This window comes from Triturus cristatus, chromosome 5_2 (assembly GCF_964204655.1).
Source record: "Triturus cristatus chromosome 5_2, aTriCri1.1, whole genome shotgun sequence".
In the NCBI taxonomy this organism is placed as follows: Eukaryota; Metazoa; Chordata; class Amphibia; order Caudata; family Salamandridae; genus Triturus; species Triturus cristatus.
In genome coordinates, this window is record NC_140588.1 from 90,740,353 (window position 1) to 90,763,566 (window position 23,214).

A 23,214-nucleotide genomic window follows, 5' to 3' on the forward strand; every position below is an offset into this window, starting at 1 on the left:
ATGCTTCAGCAATTTCACTGGGTATGTGCACATCCCTTTTGCAGAAAACAATTTTTATTCTATTCGTTCTGTGCCTGATGCTTTGCTTCACCTATTTTTTAAAATGTGCTAGTAGAAGCAGTTTAGAAGATAAAATGGACAATTTCAGACTTACAGTTTAATCCATATGCCATGATTTCTAACTGGGGTCGGTGGTGGTGATTGGTGAATACTGTAGACTAGATTTACTCAGAGTTGTATGGGCACTCACACGGCACTCTGCAAAATTGTGCTGCGCTAGTGGGCTTTTGTAACAGTAGGGATAGCATTGCAATGTTTTTCACAGCTTTGCACCATGTGAAAGCCAGCACAAAGTATTTGTAAATAGCCCCTTTGTTGTAATGGGTACTGTCTGACTCGAATCAATTGAGGTTTGTAGGCATCTCTCAGTTTCCCTTTCAGTCACTTTCCTATGCACCACAAGAAATAAAAAGTGTAATGACTACAAAATTCCTTAAATCGTAATGTACAAGGAAATGTAAATTCTAAAGTTTAAAAAATACAAATTATTTACAGAAAAATGTTTTCTGTGTGCTTCAAAATTACAAGATTAAAATGTAATATCATTATTAAACCATGCAATATAATTTTTCAAGCTGAGTAGTTTGACGATGCAGCAAAATCCACGCAGCAAAATTCGTCGTAACATCTTTGAATCACAGAAAAACAAATGTATTTCAATATATATATAATTGATCTTGTACGGTGTCATACATATGAATTATTCAGTATGTGCTTGCTTTGGCTTTTGCATGGACATACTGGTTATGTTTGGTTAGGCATCATTGGCAGGTTACCTTCTCTATGTTCTTATTCTTCTGTCCTCGGGGACCCGATAGGCTGAGCAGAACATCACTCACCCACACTCCAAACCACACTGGATTGTCCAATGTCTCTGCGGGTTACAGCAAACTATAAGACTGCTGCAGCACCAGAGCGAAGGCCCCACTGCACACTACACATCCTTTTTTGGGGAGTTTTATATAGCGTGAACTTCCCCAAACGTATTAAAGTGGTTTACATGAGCACCAGTTGCGTTACAGACGAACACATTAATTTTGTTAGGCACAGGGAAATTAAGTGATTTGCCTAGAATCACAGGATGTCGAGCTTCCCTGCAGAGACTCAAACCCGGTTGCCCAGCTTCGAGGTCGACCGTTCTAACCATTAGGCCACATCCTATCCTAAGAGGCAAAGTGCAGATCTCCACCTATAGTGGCAGAGGAGGCCTAGTGCTCGGGCCATAGAGCACTGGTATCTGACACCCTCTCCAGGCCAGCAGTGGACTGTGTCCCAGCAAGCTATTTGGAGCAGGTCAGGGCCAGCAGCAAACCCGCTTCCTTAAGGATGCATGAAGGCTCCTTTGAAAATCCTTGTGCGGTGCGATTCACTGGTAACTTGCAGCAGCAGTCTCACAGCCTTTTTATACAAAACACTCTGCACACTTTGCACAAGGAATGCATACATACAAGAAGGCACTATTGCACATTCTGCAAAAGTGCTCCCTTGCTTTAGGCGGCAATAATTACAACCAAGTGCTTCAAAATGGGTTCGGTGTTACACTTCAGCAATCAATGACACAAATGAAGTACTGTGTATTTTTCTTCCCGCAGTGAAGAAATCTCATTCCACGTAAAATCAATTGAAAGTCCTTGAAATAAATGAGGCATGCATAGCACCTCCCCTTGATCACTAGTTTCCAGTTTCTCATAGTGGCTTAGATCCTTGAGAGAACAGGCAGAGAGACAGGGTAGACTCGATTATTGTAACTCTCTTTTGACTGGAGCACCAGACTGCCTGATCAAAATACTCTACAGGATACAAGTGTTAGCCACCAACTACCACTGAACAAAACCAGATTTGTTTCAGCAACTGAATCCTTGATAGAACTTCACTGGTCACCGGTTAAGGAGAGATGTATCATTAAGGCCATGTATCTAATCCATAAAGCCCTCAATGTAACTGCATCTAGACCCTTACTAGTAAAATGTTGCCACTATAAACAACCAAGATCCTTAAAATCGTCCTCAGCAAACCTGGTCTGTGTACCTAGATTAAAAAAGTTAAGATATGCCGGGAGGTCCTTCCAAGTGAAAGCAGCACAAATTTGGAATAAACTCCGAAATTCTCTGAGACTAAACTCAAATCTGCTGAGTTTCAGAAAAAGTGGCTCTTCCTCAAAATAAGCGAGCTATAATACAGTCTTTCTACCCGTAAACTTAGCTGCAAGTAAGACATTCTGCATAAACTGACATTGCTACAGTGCCAGGATGCCCGCTGGGTGTATACATACAGGACCTTCACCCCTACCAAACAAGACCATTGCAGAGTAAATTCTGTCTAATTTTTTCAGTCATATTTTATGTACATTGAAGATCAGAAAGCTAGATGAATTGATTCATTTTACAACTCCTGTATAGTAAAGAAACTCAAGGAATTAAAACACTTTCCAAGTAGGGACCACAATTCTAGTCAAGGTAAGCTAGATACAAACTCTAAATTTAACCTGTGCTCACACTCTGGAAGCTTGGCACAGAGCAGATAGGCGTAACTTAAGAGGCAATGTGTAAAGTATTTGTGCAACACACAGAGTAATACAATGAATACACCACAAAAACACTCCACTCAGGTTTAGACACATATAGAATATTTATCTGAGTAAAATAAGACCAAAACAACAAAAATCCAATCACTAGAAGGTGAGAATTTTTACAGAATAAATGCAAAAACAGTGTTTAGAAGTCAATAGCACTAAAAGTTTACTTGAGGTTGCAAAGCACCTGGGTAAATCCAAAGTTCAGGCCAACCGCAATGAAGAGCAGGCCGGCTATGAGACTAATTCACGGACCACTGAAAAAGTACCATGAATGGAGCAAAGCATAAACGCTGCGAGCACAATGCATAAGTATTTTCCCACAGTCAGTTGCTGCATCATCATCAAGCTCGGCATCGACGAGTGATGAGTGGGTTACGACTGGCGCATTGGTGTCCATGCGTCGTTTTGTAGCAAAACAGCTGCAGAACCCCTTCTGAGGTCCAGGACTGGAGGGGGCACCTCCGGCAAGGTTAGGACTCATCGATGGCAGAGTCCAGCAGCACCAGCAGGAATGCAGGACATTTCTTCTGTCCTTGAGACTCCAGAAAGCAGGAGACAAGATATCAAGCCCTTAGAGTCACACTGGGTTCAAGTGAGATGAGTTCAGTCCTTGTCCTCAGCAGGCCAAAGATCGTACATGCTTGGTCGATCGGTTGGGGAAGCTGGGTATTAAGGATTCTGATTTAGCATTGCTTGAGTCCTTTTTAACCATTAGGGTTCAATAGGTGACCTTTGGCAATTTTACACCGAAACCTTACATTTTTCCCTGTGGTATCCCATAGAGCTCATTGCTAAGCCTATGCCTATTCAATATGTATGTCACCTGTCTGGGTGTGCTAATCAAATTGTTTGGGTTCTTGCTAGTGTCCTACGCTGATAACACCCAAAATTGTTGAGTCTCTTTTCAACACCGATCATGGTATAGACAAATCTTTCTGAAACTGCATATTGGCAGTCAGTGATTTCATGGGAAAAAAGGCCTACAATGTAATTCAGCAAAGACAAAAGCGATGCTGTTTGGGCACAACACTACCTCTGGTCTCCCTCCTGGTGGCTGCAAGAACTAGGAATTCTCCAAGTCCCAAATAATAAAGCAAAAAACGTAGGTGTTACTCTAGATGACAGTCTCCCCTACAATAAACAGGTTAATACAGTCATCTCCTCATTTTTCTTGGCTTTAAAAACTATAAAGAAAATTGGTCACCTGATTCCAGTTGGTTATTATTAAAGACAGTAGTCATTACATTGGTTCTTTCTCGCTTGGACTATTGCAATCGGCTCTACCTAAATTTACAAAAAAGGTTGTTATCCAAGTTGCAGCAGATTGTGCAAAACTCAGCAGCCAGAATGATATTAAATCTACCTATATTTCAGTCTGCAACCCTGGCCCTGAATGCGCTTCATTGGCTTACCATAAAGAAACAAGTCACTTTTAAAGCATTATGCATAGCTTTCAAAGCCCTAATTGGAATAGGCCATAATTATTAGAAAAATATCTCTTCACTCCAGCTCTGCACAAATGTAGTTGCTCCCCCCATAAGCTCGTTTTTTTGGAGCAGTAGAAGCTTGATCTGCCCCATGATATAAAATCTGCCCTTAATCTTTCGGCCTTCAAAAAAACTTGGTTTTATCGTAAGTATGTTTGCTCCACTTGATTACAGGCTAGCGCCAAGACACCTCAGGAAACAAGAGCGCTCTATCAGTCCCACAGTCAAATCAAATCAGATATTGGCAGGCAGCAGGGCAGCTCAGCAAAGCAGAGAAGCAGTTCCACAGAACAGTCAACCCAGTCAAGGTGGCAATCCTTACAGCACAGCAGTCTTTAGTCCAGCAGAGTTTTTCCCAGGTTCAGTAGTGTACTGTCTTGGCACTGTCAGAGCCCCAATACTTATACCCAAATGTGCCTATGAAGTGGAGGTGACTTCAAGGCAGCTCAGTGAAGTGCACATGTCCCCTTTCATCCCAGCCATGTCTGAGAGGCTATATGTGGGTGTAATCTATACTTTCTGTGGGACACAGGACATTGCCTATTCAGATGTAAGTGTTAGCTCTCACTTCCCCTCCCCTTTCATTAGCACAAAGGCTATCAGAATGCAGATGAATTCAGATGTGTCCTCTGTCACACCCACCCTTCCTGGGTGTGTGGCTGTCTGGAAGGAATGCACAAAGTGTAGCTGTCACCTAGCCCAGACGTGTATTGGGGGCTGGCTGCAGGCACACAGAACAAAGTTAAAAGCAGAGAAGTTTTCCTTTTGCTACTTTATGAAAGTACATTTCTAAAATAGTAATGTCAAATCCAACTTTACCGCTATATTGTGTTTATGGATTAGTGTTTCCATGATTGGATTATTTAATCTACTGGTAAGACCCTATTACAGTGCACTCTGTGTGCTCAGGGCCTGTAAATCCAATGCTGCTAGCGGGCCTGCAGCACTGATTGTGCCACCCACACCAGAAGCCTTTCAAAAGGTCCTCAGACCTGCCACTGCAGTTTCTACCTCAAGTTTAAACTGCCATGTCAACCTGGCAAGTGCACCCACTTGCCAGGCCCTAACCTTCCCTTTTCTTACATGTTAGTCACCCTTAAGGTAGGCCCAAGGTATGTGAAAGGTAGGACATGTACTGGGTGTGTGACATGTCCTCATAGTCAAATACTGTGTATATTGTTTTTCACTATTGAAAGACTATCTGTCCCATTGGATAGCATTAGAGAACTTTGCAACATATTACACATATAACTTCCCATGGGGACAAGATGGAAAGATGGAGTTTAGTTTCTCTGAACTCAGAATTTAATAACACATCTTTTAGTAAAGCTGTTTTTCAAATTGTGGGTTTGAAAATGCCACTTTTAGAAATTAGGCACTTTCTTGCTTAGCCATCCTTTGTAACTTTGCCGAGTTGTGCATTAACTGTCTGGTTTTGGAGTGACATTGGCTTGGGATTCACTGCAGACAGCCACTGGAAAGGGTTGAGGTGTGTCCTGCCTTTCCTGGGTGACACCGAACTGGACTCAATAAATCTGGGTTGCAATTAGAGTAGTGTGTGGAGTTTTCCTTGCATCTGAATAGGCCCTGTCTCATGTGCACAATGCTGTCTCCACATCCTGCCAAGAAGCCGGACCAGAGAGGAGAGCACTGGTTTGGACAGATGCCGCTGCCTCATCATCGCAGAGCCGAACACTTATGTGGGTGACCTCCCGAATCCATCTACCCCGCAACGTTGTATGGACCCGCCGCCTCCCCGCCATGATGTCACCTCCCCAGCAACAGTAAGGAACCAATGCCTCACCTCCCCGGTAACAGTAAGGAACCGTCACCTCACCTCCCCTGCCTTGCAATAAGAAACTGGCGCCTCACCTCCCCTGTGGTCGTAAGGAACTGACACCACCCGGCACAAATGATGCATCAGCTCCCAGATGCCGTGCACCGTCTTTGTTGCCATCGTGTGCCAAGGTACTACTCCTGGGGTCCACACTCCTCTGTGCCAGGCCTGAGCACAGCACGGTTGGCATCATACTTTATGATTTTCATCTGTCACAACGTCGTAATAGCCCCAGGTGGAGTTATTTGTTGTTACAAGCTTTATATTTAGGAATAACCTATTTTTTATGATGTCTTGATATATGTATGGTGGATTTTTGTCATTTTGTTTTGTTTAGATGAAGATATCCTTTTTTTTCTAAACTGGTGTGGTGTTCAATTGTAGTGTTTACACATACAGTAGTATGTGTGCACAAATGCTTTACACGCTGCCTCTGAGATAAGACTGACTGCTTGTGCCAAGCTACCAAGGGAGTAAGCAGGGGTTGTCTAAGGGCGTAACTCCCTTACCCTGACTAAAAGCAAGGGTCCCTACTTGGACAAACATGCAAACCATTGGCAACTAGAGACCCCCATTTCAAACAGTAAGCCTAAGTGTGAACTGTCCCACAGTGTTCAAGACCAAATGTCATTGCCCTTAACTCTGCTGATTGAGCTGCTTTGAGGAGGATGAGGAGACCTGTGGCCACAGTACAGTCAGTTGATTTGAGCGCCTTGGAACAGTGTAGGAGCTGCAGGCACTGGGGGGCGAATCATGCTAAGCAGTTTTTAATGAATACCAGTATCTACACTAGAGCAGCAAGAGGGCAAGTAAGTTACCCACAGGTGGCGACCCTAGCTAGATGGAAGAGGGCAAGCTGGTGCTGACCAAGATACACTGCACATGCTTCACCAACAATAACACATACACCAGTAATCTGTTTGCAGCTTGTGACTGGCATCACTTAGAGTGTCTGTCACATGGAAACTGTAGTCCCACCTTGTCACATGGTGAGGTGGGGTTAGTGAGACCTGCTGATCCTACCCTACCCCATAGGAATTTAGAAAGGGAGCATTTCTTCTGATTGACAAAGAACATCAGGCAGTAGAAGGCTTAGGAATAAACGGACAAGTGAGAGACAGCTCAAGGTGCAACAGAAAGACTATGCTTTCTAATCACACAGGCTGAATGTATGTAATGTGACTGATCAAAACTTAAAGAAGCAGATAAAGCTGATCTGCCTGTTAGTGGCAATCACCCATATTCCAGAAAACAGTGATACCACATTTAACCCTGGGCTTATAATATATTAGGCAGAACAGAATAAATAAAAATTCAGACAAATGATTTTTTTGCCAATAGTAGCAATAAGAGATAAGTGATTGGTTTCTAGACCATTTTGTAGTAAAGGTTGCTAAAGGCAAAGTTACCCTCCATAAACTTTGAGTGCAGGGATTTGGCAAACCAAGAGTGCAAGGTATGTGTTTGTGTGCCAGCAAACCTTTGGGTAATATCCGAATTTGAGTTCCCATCTACCCTCTCTCAATAGGATTCCTCTTAATTACATGCCGCAGCAAGTGTTGGTAGGTCCGGAGTATTTCAATAATGCAGAAATCTAGCTTTATCAAAAGATGAGCGTACATACAAAAGCCAAGGCTTATTTTGTGCATTCAGTGCAGAGTTATGTTATGTTATGTTATAGGTTTATGTAAAGTGCGACAGCTGCCCCAGCAAAGAGGTGTCCCGGCGCTGAACAGCAGAGAAATGGCCACGCACAGAAGGACACAGGAAGGCCTACAGAGAGGGTAAAAGAAAAGTTTTAATGGCTTTCCTGAATTGGAGGTAATTAGTGAGCCCTGAATGTGGCCCGGCAAAGAATTCCAAAGTATGGCAGCTCTGTTCCAAAAGAAACTACCTCTGGCGCGAACCCTTCTCAAAAGGGGAATCACCACCAGGCATTGTCCCATAGAAGGGAGCAAACACGTAGGGGTGTAGGTTAAATGTAGTTTGGTTAAGATTTGTAGAGAAGCCAATTTCAAGATTTTGAAGGCTATACACAATGCCTTAAACTCGATTCGCCTAGCCACAGGGAACCAATGGAGACGGTGAATGGCGCTTGTCACTGAGCAGGCTCTGCGCAGACCGAGGAGAGATCTTGCGGCTGCATTCTGGACTCTCTGTTGCCTTTGTATTTTAGACTTGTTAAGTCACAGATACAATGAACTGACGTAGTCGGGTCTTGACATGATCAAAGCCTGGATGATGATATGCCTCGTCCGGGCATCAAAGAAGTCCACAATGGGTTTGAGTCCGCACAACAGACCAAAGCAGGCTCCCGCCACCTTTTTGGTTTGAGGCTGAAAGTTAAGTGAAACGTCCATCCAAACCCCAAGGTTCTTCACTGTAGGCTTAGGGATGGGGCAGTGCCTTGACTCTTTGGCCACCAGAGCTCATTCCAATGGTCATGGTTTCCTCCCACCAACAGCACCTCTGATTTGTTGGCATTCAGTTGGAGACAGTTGGTGGTCATCCACTCAGCGACTGCCACGTGATCGCCCTGAAATTTTATGGCGTCCTGCTCGGGGTCGCTCGAGAGAGCCACCACTAACTGTGTGTCATTGGCATAAGAGACCATGGTCTGCCCTCTGCTCTTGGCTACTCCGACCAGAGGTTGAACATAAAGATTGAAAAGCAGAGGGCTCAGGGACGAGCCCTGTGGAACCCCTTGACCTATAGGGAAAGTACTAGAGGCGAAAGGGGGGGCTATCACCTGAAACGTGCTGTTCGCGAGGAAGGATGCCAGCCACTTCAATGGTGAGCCAGTGACTTCAGCCTCCGCCAGACGACTTAGCAGAATGGCGTGAGATACCGTGTCAAATGCGGCACTAAGATCAAAAAGGATCAGTGCCGATGTTTGCCCCGCGTCTAAGGCTTTCCAAAGATGTTCAGACACGGCCAGAAGCGCTGACTCAGTGCTGTGGCTGGGGCAGAAACCATTTTGAGAGGGGTCGAGCCTATGGTTAGAAGTGAGATATTCCGTGAGAAGAGAATTAATGCAGGCCTCCGTAATCTTCACATTCCAAGGTAGCAAGGAGATAGCCCGAAAGATTTCTGTTTTTTTGGGGTCTAAGGATGGTTTTTTGAGCAGCGGTATTACCCTTGCCTGTTTCCAAGCCATAGGCACAACCGCTGCGCCAAGGGACCCATTGATCACCTGTTCCAACGAATGTATGATAGTGGGAAGAATTTTCCGTAATTGGTCGGGCTTCAGAGGGTCAACAGGAGAGCCCGACTTGACTTTAGAACAGAGTGTAAATAGAACATCTTGAGTGATAGGGGGAAAAGCCTCAAGAATACCATTGGTATGGTTGTCGGATGTCTATCTGGACCATAGGGAAGCTTTTGTAAATATCTTCTACCTTCCTAACAAAGAAGGCTGCCAGCTCATAGCACTGCTGGCCAGATGTAATCAACAAGCCTGCAACGTCTTTCTGGATTTTAAGATCTGAGACTATCGAAAAAATGCTCTTGGCTGGGTTAGTGCTCTTGCTGATTTGGATGGCCCTATGGTATCTCCTTACAGCAGCATGGTAGAGATTCTTGGAGGTCGGATCAAAGTCCCGTCTCCAAGTTCTCTCCAGCTTTTTACAGCTCTTTTGTAAGGCAGCTAATTTAGTATTGTATCATGGGTTAGATTTAGATTGACGATTCATGGACAATTTGGCAGGGATAAGGCTATCCAAGGGCTGATTGATCCAGTTAGAGAAGACCTCATTGGCCTCATTTGAGTCGGCCGGGACAGCTGACAGGTGGCGGTGAGATGGATTTGGAGTTGGTCCCAATTCAATTTATGCCAGGGACGTTTAAGAGAAAAAGTTTTCACTGAATTGCGCGCCGGCGTGATACCATGAATCGACATGGGGACTAAACAGTGATCAGACTAGCCCATCGGAACAGGGGGTAGGACAGTGAGGGAAGATATATTTGTAAAGACACGGTCTAATAGGTGGCCAGCCACGTGCGTAGGACCTAATACTTGTTGATCAAGCTGACACGCAGCGAGATCGGCCAGGAAGGTCGTCACTTCAGGATCAGAGAGATTGTCCAAGTGTAAATTAATGTCCCCTGTGACTGTGAAATTGGAAGCATTGATCGCCAGGGCGCTGACTGTCTCAGAGAGAGCTTCTCTGAACACTCTGGAAGGACCTGCGGGTCGATAGATCAATAAGCCTGTCTAGTATAGTAGGGATTGAGGGTGATTTTAAAAAGGGCACATTTGCAATTGCCAACGGGTTGCTTTAAAAAAGTGCAAGGGTAACCGGTTTTAAGGATAACCGCGATGCCCCTACCTCTCGAGGCCCTGTTGAGGGTATGGATCGCATAGCCTTCCGGGAGTGCGAGTACTTGCTCCGCTACCATGTCATCCGAGAGCCAAGTCTCAGTGAGGAACAAGACATCAGGGGACTCGGCTTCCAGGAGGTCATGAACATCAGCAAAATGTTTAGCTAGTGAACGGCAGTTGAGATGAAAAACAATCGTAGAGTTGCAAGGAGGGGGGCTACTGATCTTAGCCGGGATCACAGAAACAAAGCCACAACACTTGCAGCCAAAGGGACCCTCTAGACCATACAGCCACAGTTGTTTGCACTCAGCCATACGCCTCCTAATAGCAAGCAGCTCGGTCTGAGCATATGAATGACTTAGTTTAACTAAATTGACAGCATGTCCAGTAACGAACCGGCTTGGACGGGCGCAGACGAGCTTGCCATAGGCGTGCCGTAGGCGCGCCCGCTGCACACGTCCGCTGCGCGGCCGGGCACCCAAGATATTTTAATAATGCCCCCGGTAGCAAAAATGAGGAGGAGGGGGGTGGAGCCATGTCCCTCAACTGCAAGCAGCAAAATGCGGCGGTGGACTGAGAACGGCAGGAACGACAGCAGAGTATGCAGTGTGTGCAGGTAAGCCTCATTCAAAAGTGGCACAGGAAATGCGGGAATAAAACAATTTAAAAAGCGAACAGTGCAGATTTAATCAATTTTAATTAAAAGCAATGGCGACCTGGCAGTTCGGCGCGCTATCATCTCCCGCTGCATGGCCGGGCACCTACGATGTTTTAATAATGCCCCCTGTAGCGGAAATGATGGGGAGGGGGATGGAGTCATGTCCCTCAACTGCGAGCAGCAAAATGCAGCGGTGGACCGAGAACGGCAGGAAAGACAGCAGAGTATGCAGTGTGTGTAGGTAAGCCTCATTCAAAAGTGGCACAGGTAATGCAGGAAATGCAGGAATAAAACAATTTAAAAAGCGAACAGTGCAAATGTAATCAATTTTAATTAAAAGCAATGGCGACCTGACAGTTCGGCGCGCTATCATCTGAGTCTGAGCCAATACATTATTAGACAGTTTTGCTACATATGCAATATTCCTAATCACATATCAATGGCCAATTGGAATGGGTAGGTACTTGATGGTAAGCATAATAACCTTTTAAGGCAGCAGTTGTCCGTTGCTTGCAGCCTATTTATATGGCCTATCCTCCATATTTTTGAGCCAAACAGAGATGTGGACTGTGCCATGACCTTTATAAACTCCCAATACTTTCTTGCAAGCTCCAAAGTTGCCTTCACATTATGCTATCTTAGATAATAATTTCTAGTAGGTAGCACCACGTATTTTAACATATCAGCAGGACTGAATCATTAAAATAATTCTGTGGATAACCCCTGCCCTAATTTTATCTCACACTTTCATATATTCAATGTAGGACAAAATCTACAATTTTACCCACACACCCACACTTCACCATAGGGCCTATAAAAAGATCTCAGGTAAAAAGCTCCCATTGAGGATGCCTGTCGGGCAATGCAGCACCGGCCCGACGAGGAGCAGAAGACCACTAATGAGCATGACACCTATCTAGGTGTGTACGTGCATTTGTTCCTACAGAGTAATGCTCCCGGCAGACTCTATGGAACTCAACAGACCTGTGCACACAAACGACACTTTTTAGGAACTGCATACCTTGGTGACTGTGGTTAGTAATTTGGAGCAAGTATGCTGGACCTCTATACCCCCTCTCTTTTTATACATATAGGTCACGAATGTCCCCAGCTGGTCTTCATCCCAAGATAGACCTTTTACTATATACTAGATTAATAACGTCAAATGTAGTGCTGAATTTCTGACAATCAGAATGCTGATTGAGCAACCTTTATGTTAATGAACGAGCGATGAAAGCAGTGCCACACTTTTCATGGCAGTTCAACCACCATGAAAGGTGTGGCGGTGAGGAAACAAAGCCATTGTGCCTCATGCCATGTGGATGCACACAGGGGGCACAAGATGTACCCCCTGTGTGCATGAACACCAGTACCTGCAAGGCATGGATTGCAGCAGTCCATGCAGTGCAGGTACTACGTTTGACGTTCCCAATGCGGTGCCTGCCTATTTCATAAGTGTGGGAACAGGCGGTCTCGCTCCTGCACCTCCAAACTTATAATAAGGCCCTTAAGGTCAACACTGGAGTTATATTTCTTGCTGAGTTGGGAGGCTATTTCCCTTGTAGTTGCTGTAAACTCATGAATCTTGAGGAGAAATGTGAAGCAGTGCAGAACAGGGTCTGCACATGGCAAATCGTTGGTATAAATTCAAGTATAAGCTGCACTGGAGTGGATGGACCTTTATTTCGAATTGAGGCTTAACATCAACATTTCAGCAACATCTCAATGACAGAGAAGCATATTTTGCCCAGCAAAAATGACAGAGCGAAGTAGATTTGCAAATCATAAAGGTTTATCAGCAGATTAGCAAAGTTACAAAGTCAAATCATTCGGATTTGTCATAAATCAATAATCACCTTGCAAAACGCAGTTCAATATAATTCAAGGCAAGTCAAGATAACGAACACAAAGACTAGTTATTTATGCAAAATGAACACCATTCAGTTTGCCCTGAAGGGAAAGTCCTTAAAGCTAAGCTAAGGATTCAAGTTAGTTTGGGAAAGTTAAGCAGCAGATATCAGCAAATAATGCCGCTAAAGGCAGACACAAATGAAGATGCAATCAAGCAAGAGAAAACAGATCTGCTCAAGAATATAACTCTATGAACAGGAATAAAAAACATGGGGTCTCAAGAGAGTTGAAAGGGGCATCTGCTCTCGAAAGAGTTGATGAAAGCATCTGAAACGAACTAACACGACAAAGCATAATTAGTCATACAATGTCTAAACTAAAGTAGAACTCCCTACAGTTCCCAAAAGGTAGGGGCCAATTAAAATCCAGCAGTTCTTGATAAAGTAACTTTGCTCTCCTTCCCAGGCATCGATGCACATTTCAACTTAGCATAACCAAGTTAAATCAAAGCCTACATTAACTATGGCTAACTTAACATGAATACTCTTTAACTATTGTTATTGTTAATGTCAGACTCACTATCTATGATCAAACTTTCACAAATAATCACACTTTATATGAATGTAATTAAAATGTGTTAGTACATATGTAAGCAAAATGAAAAATAATGACAGTGCATCACCAATTGTCATCATTTAAATTGGTTTCCGATGAAGCCTAAGGTCTGAATATGAGATGTATGCTGTTTGAACCTGTAAATTCTACGTTGTGGTATTTCTGTCTAAACTGGTAAGAGGTAAGAGATCTCCAACTAGAGGGATGCCTTTGATGTTTGTGTCCTTATTGGTGAGTGTGGTGTAAGATTTCACCAAACCCTTATGCCTGATTTGAGTACATTATCAATATTGGTTCATGAATACCAGTATGATAGTGTCAGATTATTTACCATTGTGTTTTGCTTAATCTGATTTTATGAATTTTACGATTTATATATAGTTAAATATTGTAACCGTTTTTCTTATCCACACAATGCAAATTGTAGATAATATTGTCACATTACATGACTATTCATTGAATCGAAGTGGCAAGAGGGAAACTGAAATGGAAGGGGAAGCCAACGTGAATTTTACATTTAGGGATCCATTGAAAACCATGGAAATTGAATGTATTTAACCTATATGCCCTATGTGATAGGTACTCAAATTGCACTTGATTTGGTTCTTTGTCTGCTAAAAGAAGGCATTTGTAACACACTGAAGGGAAAAGGAGCTCGAAGAGTTAAAATTTTAGCAATTGTATTTTATCTAGTAGATTTGTCATTTTCAATGTTTTATTTTACTTTGTGTATATGTATGCTGATTTATTCTTTTCGTTCTTTTAAATTCTACTTCGTATTGATGTGATACTTTCCTGGTTTACTGACACAAACCAAATAAAGTTATGCTTGACTTGACTTGAATTTTACATTTTGAGAAATTATAGGTGGTCAAGTCAAATTGCATGCCAAGATTAGTGAAACTCTCTGTAAAACGTTTGTGCTTTATATAATTTATAGAGGAAATTTCTTACAGTCAAACTCCTTTAATCCCAACAAAATGGAAATATGGATAGTTAGGACTGCTTGGCTTGCCTGTCACCTCATTAAGGAATTTAACTATTTCATTAGTGTCCCCTGCGATATGCCCCTTAAACATAGGACATTACATAAATGTGTTGATAAACTATTCTTGTCAATTTTAAAATGCTCCTTGGAAGTTGTAACACCTCTCGACTTCCTAGAAAGGATAAGGTCTTGGTGGCTTTAGTTGGTGAAATTCTGCATAGTAATTCACACCCCACCATATTAAACCTTCACCTTCTGCCAACGGGCATCTCCACTCAGAACTAAAACTCTGTCCCACCCAATCTCTTTGCTCCAACCTACCGTTACATCATGTGGCTGTGGTAGTGTTTAGAATTCTTTCCCCTTATGGGATTATGGGAGAGCTTTTTTTACAAACATTTAGCAACTGAGAGCTGTAGGAAGGATGAAGAGCCTCTCAATGTCTGGTCTTCCGCATATATTTTCTGACAAACACCATGAGCTTCATGGAGAGTTTGTGGTCCAACATATAAGACTGTGTTAGGTAAAGAATACCTAAGTAACTATCCCCAAATGCTTTAATATGATATTGCATGCTGTATGTTTTACAATATGTAGTTGTTGCTCTCCTATTAAAGGCTGGTAAACATATCAGAGCCAATTCTCAAAGATTGTGCTAGGAAGAAGTGTGACTTATGTTTGAAGCACCGGTTTACTCCTTGATTCTCTAAGTACGTTATGAGTATTGCTGGCTTACTCCTGGAAGCAAGGAGTATGCCAGAAGTTCTACAAAGGTTAGTCACTGCTGAATCTTTGTGAATCGGGGCCAATGTGAATGGCAATATTTTTTGTGACAATGCTCTATATGTTATTATAATGTTCCTCACTTATGTTGGCTTCTTTGGCGTGTATTACAAAGGTAAAATTTTAATGTGTACTTCATTCATTCATTCATTTATGAGCAGTAACAAATGATTTTATTTGCTCCATTTTACATGGTGTCTGATGTTCTATTTGTTTAATGACAGGTGTCATAAGAACAGCATTACCAAACATGGACAGAGAGGTGAAAGAACAATATCAAGTGCTCATCCAGGCCAAGGACATGGGAGGACAATTGGGTGGATTAGCTGGGACCACCACTGTCAACATAACTCTAACGGACGTCAACGACAATCCACCAAGATTTCCCAAGAGTAGGTATTTTTCTGTATGATTTGTCCATTGCTTTCTCTCTCCATTACAATATAATTGAGGACAATTTTAAATTAACAGCTTATAGTTACTGCCAACTGTGGCCCACATTTACTTAAGTTTTTTAGATGGTGCTCGAGCGATGTAACATTACACTTAGGATTACATTTATTTACCTACTATTGTGAATGCCTGCATGTACAATGCTGAATTGTATTACATCATGTGCATCATTTAAAAAATACGACTATTCATATTTAATCTGTGCCAGTATTTCAATTTTGAGCAAATCCTCAAAGTGAGCATTCTGATTAGATTTTGCAGTTTTAAGCTTCACTGTCACTTGGTATCAATGTAATTTTGTCTATAAGGGATAATTTAGAGACTGGTGCTTTGGTGAGATGCAAAAAGGAATAGTTGTGAATTATAATAACTCAAAGTATGCATACATTGATAGCCAAAGCTTATAAATTCGGTATATTTTGTGACTTTCTGAAACATTTCCCCCTACTTCCATTCAATTCTGAAAAAAGCAATCTCTTCATTATAGGTGATTGACCAATAGAGATCCGATGAAGAGGAAGAACACCAACCTCATGATTCAATCAGGGAGTGCCTCTATACTAAAGACTTACATTCATGATAAAAACTATTTCTGGTAGTATACGAAAATTATTCAGAGCACCACTGAAAACAAACCGACTTATGAACGGTAGCATTTGTATTTGCATGCTCTGTGCATGACACAATGGTAAAATGATTGTGAGCTGATACCAGTCATTCCTGATGGTATGCAGAACACTCAATTTAAACCAAAAGTTCATCTCCTAAATATATTACTGCCATGTGCCTTTCCAGCTTCTCACAGTTTTGTGCTCCATCTAAAGACACTCAGAATAAATATGATATTATGGTATAGCATGGGTCTTGTCAGCACATGCTAGCTTAGAGATGCCTACAGATAGCTATGTATTCCAAACACACAGGTATTACTTAATAGAAGTGTTTTAAATTTAATCTGGTGGGAGCTCAAATTAAGAGAAAAATTTAAGTGCAAGTCATTTTTATTAAACAAATACATATTTTATCATGTTGGCAGGATTATGCTTTTAAATTACCTTTTATTACTAAAGTATATCTTTATGTCTCCAAGTTATAATACACATTGCAGAGTTTAGAATGAGAAGAGGCTCTCCTTTGTTAATGGATTTTCTGGAGAACTATTTTTTCACAAAGGCTCAGACCAGGAAAACAAAAGGGTCTTTGCCTCACAGGTAGAGAATACCCTGTGTTTACCAGGACCAGAGTAGTTGCTTGCAACCCCATTATGAGAGCCCCCTACTACCGTCCTATCTGACCTTTCGGGCTCTCTTTTTTGAAGGGAAGGAAGGTCAAATGGCAGTAGACTTTTTGCATCTGGCAGTTTGGAATGCAGAGGAAGTACCTTGGAAGGTTTTGAAGACCCAAAACCAACTCAGACAAGATTTCGGTGAAAACCCATTATACAAAAGGGTCTCGTCAAAATCCGAAGAACCGAAAGTCATTGAACTTAAGATCCTTGTCTAATTTTCAGAAACCTAAGCCTGTCAACTGCAAATTTCCAGAAGGGCCTGTTCCGTGCTTCTAAAAAATTATATTGATGGACAATGGTGAAGTGCTCCTGCCACTCAGACAGACACTATTTTGTTGGTCTCCCCGAGCAGCATTTTCAACTCTCAAAAATGTCCTTTAAATCCCACAAGCCACGCCAGATATTGCAGAACATTGTTAACTTGTTTGGCCTTCTCCTGTCAGCCCAACCCATACTGTAGAATAAAGGAAGAGGATATATGTTGTAATGTCAATGTTGCTTCCCTCACAACTATGAGATCTATATTTTATTTCTGAGTTCGCTCTTAACAAAAAAGAAAAATGTGTGAGTCTAGGCCAATGACGTAATCTCTCTTTGCCTATCCAACTGTAAATATGAGAAACTTAAAGTTAAACATTTTAAGACAAATATTTAGAATCCATTTTATGCACACACTCAAATCCCAACACCCCCATTGAGAAGTGTTCCGTGAAAATAATTACCTTACATTGAGCATTGACTGTCATAAATTAACTTCTACCATCTAGACCTTTTGAGATTGTTTTTCCTCTTCACTGAGATGATCTATTCAACTGCATAGACCATTTATTAAAAGATAACTTTGGCATCTCCCCCACTAAAATGGAACCTAATCGGGATCATTAAGCCTTTAGGGAGGCTGGTTGCAAAGCCACTGGGATGCTGGGACAGAGCCATATCTTGTTCACCATATTTATCCTTTCTGTCCAAATCATCAGGATTATTTTTTCAGAAATTTCACTCACCAGTATGGCCTTGTTGAAACAGGAGCCTGTTTGTCACGTTTTATAGTTATACTTTATGAAGGTGGATCCTTAAAAAATGTAAAACTAACGTTCATTTGACACTGGGAGATGTCATGCAGTGCATGGGGGAAAATGTAACATGTTTCTTTGCTAGGGTGACCCTGCTGTGCATGAAAGTCCCAAACAGAAAAAAAGGTGTTGAGAATGGTGTCAGAGATGTCATTGTGAGTAGGGCAGGTGATGGTGAGCTTTTGCTTATCTATTACTCAGTATTTTTAAGGGGCTAACTATTCACCACTAAGGGTCTCAAGGCGCTGGGGGCCATCTGGGAGATCGAGTGAGCTAATTCCCAGAGTCACATAATGCTGAGCTGATCTGCCTCTGGCGCCGGGGAGCAAACCGTTAGCCCTGCACTCCAGAGTAAGCCACCCTGGCGGCTACGCCACACCTCTACCATCAATGGGAAAATGCAAAGTTGGTGGAAATGTGGAACATTCCTCTGTTACGATCACCAGTATGCATGAAAGGGTTGTTGGGATTGTGAGTAATGAAACTGAATTGAATGAATGTAGACTGTCCTTCACCCATGGGGTACTGTCAGCCTTTTGCCCGACCCTGACGCTGCAGGTAGCGCATTATACCTGAGGTGGGGCGCACTCACTCACCAATTCCCATCTGGCCTATCCGCCCTGATAACAGTCCCAAAGTAGTGAACCATGATGAGGCCACATCTGTATTGGGCAGGCCCCTTTCGCAGTAATTAAGAGGAAATGGCAATTGGTGAGGAACACAGGTGGAAAGAGGAAACTGCCCTCCCCTAACAAAGGTTATAAGAACCAATTAATTTCCCGGATCCAACCTCCAACTACACCCCCAACCCAGGCTGTCAAACGTCAGACAAATTATCTGCTGTTCTTGGATTCTCTGACTCTTGAGGCACTGTGTGAAATGTTTGACAAACTTCTGGAGGGTAAATTGAAGCCAGTGATGGATCATCTAGATACGCTTGGAGGTCTAGTGACTATTGCTCTTAAACAGCCATCCAAGAACATTCATTGCCCAAAAGAAGTGGCCCCTCCATTTGTGGCCAACTATCTTTGGCAAACACCATCAACATAGCGCAACAGGAGAGGACCCGGAATCCACCCTTGCCTCCTGAGGGGACCCTTAGACCATCTGGGGTGCGGACACAGCCCACTATGGCGTCTGCTCTCAGCCCATTATAACCCCTGTTATGTCTGCTACGTCTCCTATTTAATAGGTTACTGGCAGTTCTACAGCTGACCTGTGTCATGATAGTTTGAGTCTCCCCCTCCAGCCTGCCTGTGTGTATTAATTTTAGCCAAGGTTCCCCACTTAATGGCTGGGCAACAAGAAAAATGGGACCAGCTATGCAATAAGGCCACTCATTGGCTTTTTAAGCATAAGCACTTCAATGCCTGGAGTCCAAACGCAATTATAATGGCCAGGAGGGTAGGCTGACTAGGACAGTCCAAGAAAAACATTGCGGGGGACTGTGTTGTTCAAAGTATTTGCAGACCTGCATGCACACATAATATCCTGAGCACAAAGGAACTTTCTAACTCAGTAGAAACAAAGTTGTCACCCTCCCTCTAGGGCGTTTTTATAGGCCACCAGTTTTCTCCCATGATTCACGCCCACACTTTATGAGCACTCCTGGTTATGTTCTTTGTACCAATACGTGCTCCATGATGCATCAGTTTTACATTGCTGCCAGTATGAGTTCAGGCGTAAAATAGGATCAATTGAGCAATTCCTAAATGTAAATCTGGTCCTGTGGAAATACACGGTGGCAAAGCAATCCCCCTTGTGCCTAACATTCATGGACCTATCATTGCATTTGATTGCATTAACAGGGCCAAACTGTGGCACCTGCTCATCGCACATGGGATGGATACAACACTGGTCAACTCCCTTTCTTCCTCGTGTAACCTTATTATTTGCGTGAGGAGTTCACCTGGTACCCCTTGTTCTTTTAGTGATTTCCATAGTAAGTTTTGGGGGATGAGGTCAAATGCGGCCTTTAGGTCGACAAAGGCAATATAAAGGTGGTCTTTTTTTTAAATTGCATATTTCCAGCTCATGCAAAGAAATCTAAAAACCTGGTCGATTGTACTGGTTCTGGTACTAAATCCAGCCTGAATTTTTGAGAGAATGCAGTTATCCTCAATCCAGTCATTTAATTTTATTAAAATTTGCCTAGCAAAAACTTTCAATGTTAATTAGACTGATCGGTCAATAATTTGAAGGATCATGTCAATTACCTTTTTCGAAAATAGTAATGATTTCTGCCCCTTTCCAAGATTCAGGAATTGGTGCACCCGCTGCTATTGTATTACAAGGAAAGTTAATGTAAGGGCCCCAAACAGTTTTATCATGCCTCAGTAAATCTCCTGATATTTTGTCGAGGCCTGGCGCTTTTCCGGTTTTACTGCATCAATTGCTGCCAGTGTATCTTCCAAACTAAAGTGCAGCTGAGCTGCACTAGGGACGTATAGACAGTCTTGCTGGTTATGTGTTGTTTCAATTTTAGATACAGAATAAAGATGTGAAAAGTGATTGACCCATGTGTTAGCATCTAAAAAGAGGTCTTTACTACATCTTTCTGTTTTGTTTCCTTTTGCTATCAATCGCCTGAAACCAGCGTGATCTCTAATTTTTGCTGCACTAATTTATTCCAACCAGATGTTGTCATCCCAGTTTTTCTTAGTTTGTACCAGTAGTCTCTTGTATTTAGTCCTTTTCTCCCTTAGGGCCGTAACATTGTTATTTTTTGTTGTCAATATAAGCTCTTTTTTTGTCTACCGGCACTCCCTATTTTACAAGGGATTTACTAAGCTACTTGTTTCGGTTTCCCTCCACTCTCTTTGGGGATTCTGCTCAAAATAGGTTTTAGTGCTTCTACCAATTCTTGGTGTACAATCAATATTGGGAACTCTGCAGCAGGCCAATCAATGTGTGGAGCAATGACGTCTGTAAAGGTGTCGTAAATTTGTGTCATAGCCTCATTGTTCCCCACTATATGTGGCCATTTTAAGGCTCTACGGTTGTTGCTTACTAGTGGTTTATTCAGGTGCAGAGGGTAATGGTCACTATCAATTCTGGCATCAACTACTAAATCTTGTGCATTTGGCCAAAACCCCATGGATTTTAAAATGTAGTCAATGCTGCTCTTACAATCACCCCTTTTAAATGAGGTGACATTTGGACTATCTGAGGGTAATCGACCATTACAAGCTCTAAGTTCGTATCCTGACATGGCACCGCTCGCCAACATCGTCCGCTCGCACTACATGGCACCGCTCGCCAACATCGTCCGCTCACACTGCCTCAATATCGCCTCTTACGCCGATGACACTCAGCTGATCCTCTCACTAACTAAGAAACCCGCCACCGCCAAAACCAACCTCCACGAAGGAATGAAGGCTGTTGCCAACTGGATGCAGAACAGCGCCTGAAACTCAACTCAGACAAGACAGAGGTCCTCATCCTTGGCCCCACCCCCTCCTCCTGGGACGACTCTTGGTGGCCAGCCACCCTGGGAGCTGCACCATACCCACCAACCACGCACGCAACCTGGGGCTCATCCTGGATTCATCGCTCTCAATGACCCAGCAAGTCAATGCCGTCTCCTCCTCCTGCTTCAACACCCTCCGCATGCTCCGCAAGATCTACAGATGGATCCCCACCGGAACCAGAAGGAAGGTCACCCTGGCCTTCGTCTTCAGCAGACTGGACTACGGCAACGCCCTCCACGCAGGAACCACGGCTAAACTCCAGAAAAGACTCCAACGCATACAGAAGACCTCCGCACGCCTCATCCTTGGCATTCCCCACCCCACCCACATCACCACCCGCCTGAAAGACCTGCACTGGCTCGCAGTCAACAAGAGGATCACCTTAAAGCTCCTCACCCACGCTCACAAAGCTCTTCACTACACCGGACCAGCATACCTCAACAAACGTCCCTCCCTCTACACCCTGAACCGCCAGCTACTCATCCACAGGCCCTCCACCGGCGGCAGGTCCTTCTCCTACCTCGCCGCTAAGACATGGAAAACCCTCCCTATACAGCTGCGACAGACCCAGGACCTGCTGATCTTCAGGAGACTTCTCAAGACCTGGCTGTTAGAGCAGTAGCTGCACCCCACCCCCTCAGCGCCTTGAGACCTTGAGTAGTGCGTGCTACAAAAGTCTGATTGATTGATTGATTGATTGAATGACACCAGTCTCATAATTTGAGCAACTGCAACTGAACAGGGTACTGTTGGATTGCTTTCTAAGGGGGGATATTATTTGTCATATCTTCATCTTCGAAGATTTTTTCAAGACCCACCACTGGCTCAAATTTGCAATTTAGATCACCCCCCACATTTACCATTGCCCTCGAGTCAAGCAATCCTAAAAATTGGTCAAGCTGATCTATCCCTGCTGGATGGGCTTGGTCTATTATAGATATTTATTAAATATATTTCATTTTTATCCCATGTACAAATCTTCACACCAATTATATCCTGTGATGGGTCGTTCAACTGGGTTATATCAATACCAAGGGTAATTTTTACCCATATAACAAGCCCACCCGAGGGCCTACCTCTAACTGAGGGGGTAGCATTAACACTAAATGTTCTATACCCAACTTTGTGTGGGGTTTCCAGAGCCCAGGTCTCTTGAAAAAGGCATACATAACTTTGTTCTATATACTCCTGCCATTCTGCATCCCTTAGGTTCATTTTCAGCCCTGCAATATTGCATGACGTAAGTCATATTTCCAGTAGCTCTTTTTCCTTTATTCCCAAATTCACTACAGTATCCATCTCAGTTCGGGTCTCACAAACTACATGGGGTTCTATGACCAGATCAGGGGGAACTCTTGCATTTTTATGTAAGACCGGATGTAATTTGGATGCAACCACTTGTTCGCTAAGCCCAGGTATCAATGATTTATTTGAGGTCTCATTAGGCCTGGCTATGCCCTGTGAACCTTCTGAACTTTCACTCAAAATACTTGCATCTGTGCCTGCCTTAGTTTTAGATAGGGCTAACCGGTCATCTGGTATAATGATAGCGGAGAAGGGGATGGGAACCTGAAAGTTATCAGGATGGTGTAATTCTTGATCTACTGAAACTGACTGTCAATCCAGGGCATCTAAATCGGAAAGGGCCTGGAACCTATTTGATAGAGGGGTAGGGGCACGGTCATGTACAACAAAACTAGATAGTGGTTTATAAAAATATCCTAATGGAAGAGCGCAAATACTGGTGGTTTGAGT

At 43.1% G+C, this 23,214-nt stretch overlaps 1 protein-coding gene across 1 annotated transcript in view; it reads left to right on the plus strand.

Moving 5' to 3' along the window:
- CDH12 (cadherin 12) overlaps nt 1-23,214 on the plus strand; it is a 2,012,840-nt gene that overhangs the window by 1,777,332 nt on the left and 212,294 nt on the right. The window contains exon 7 of the mRNA XM_085606875.1: nt 15,400-15,567. Within this exon, the coding sequence (XP_085463001.1) occupies nt 15,400-15,567 (168 nt within the window). The remainder of the gene's footprint in view (nt 1-15,399; nt 15,568-23,214) is intronic.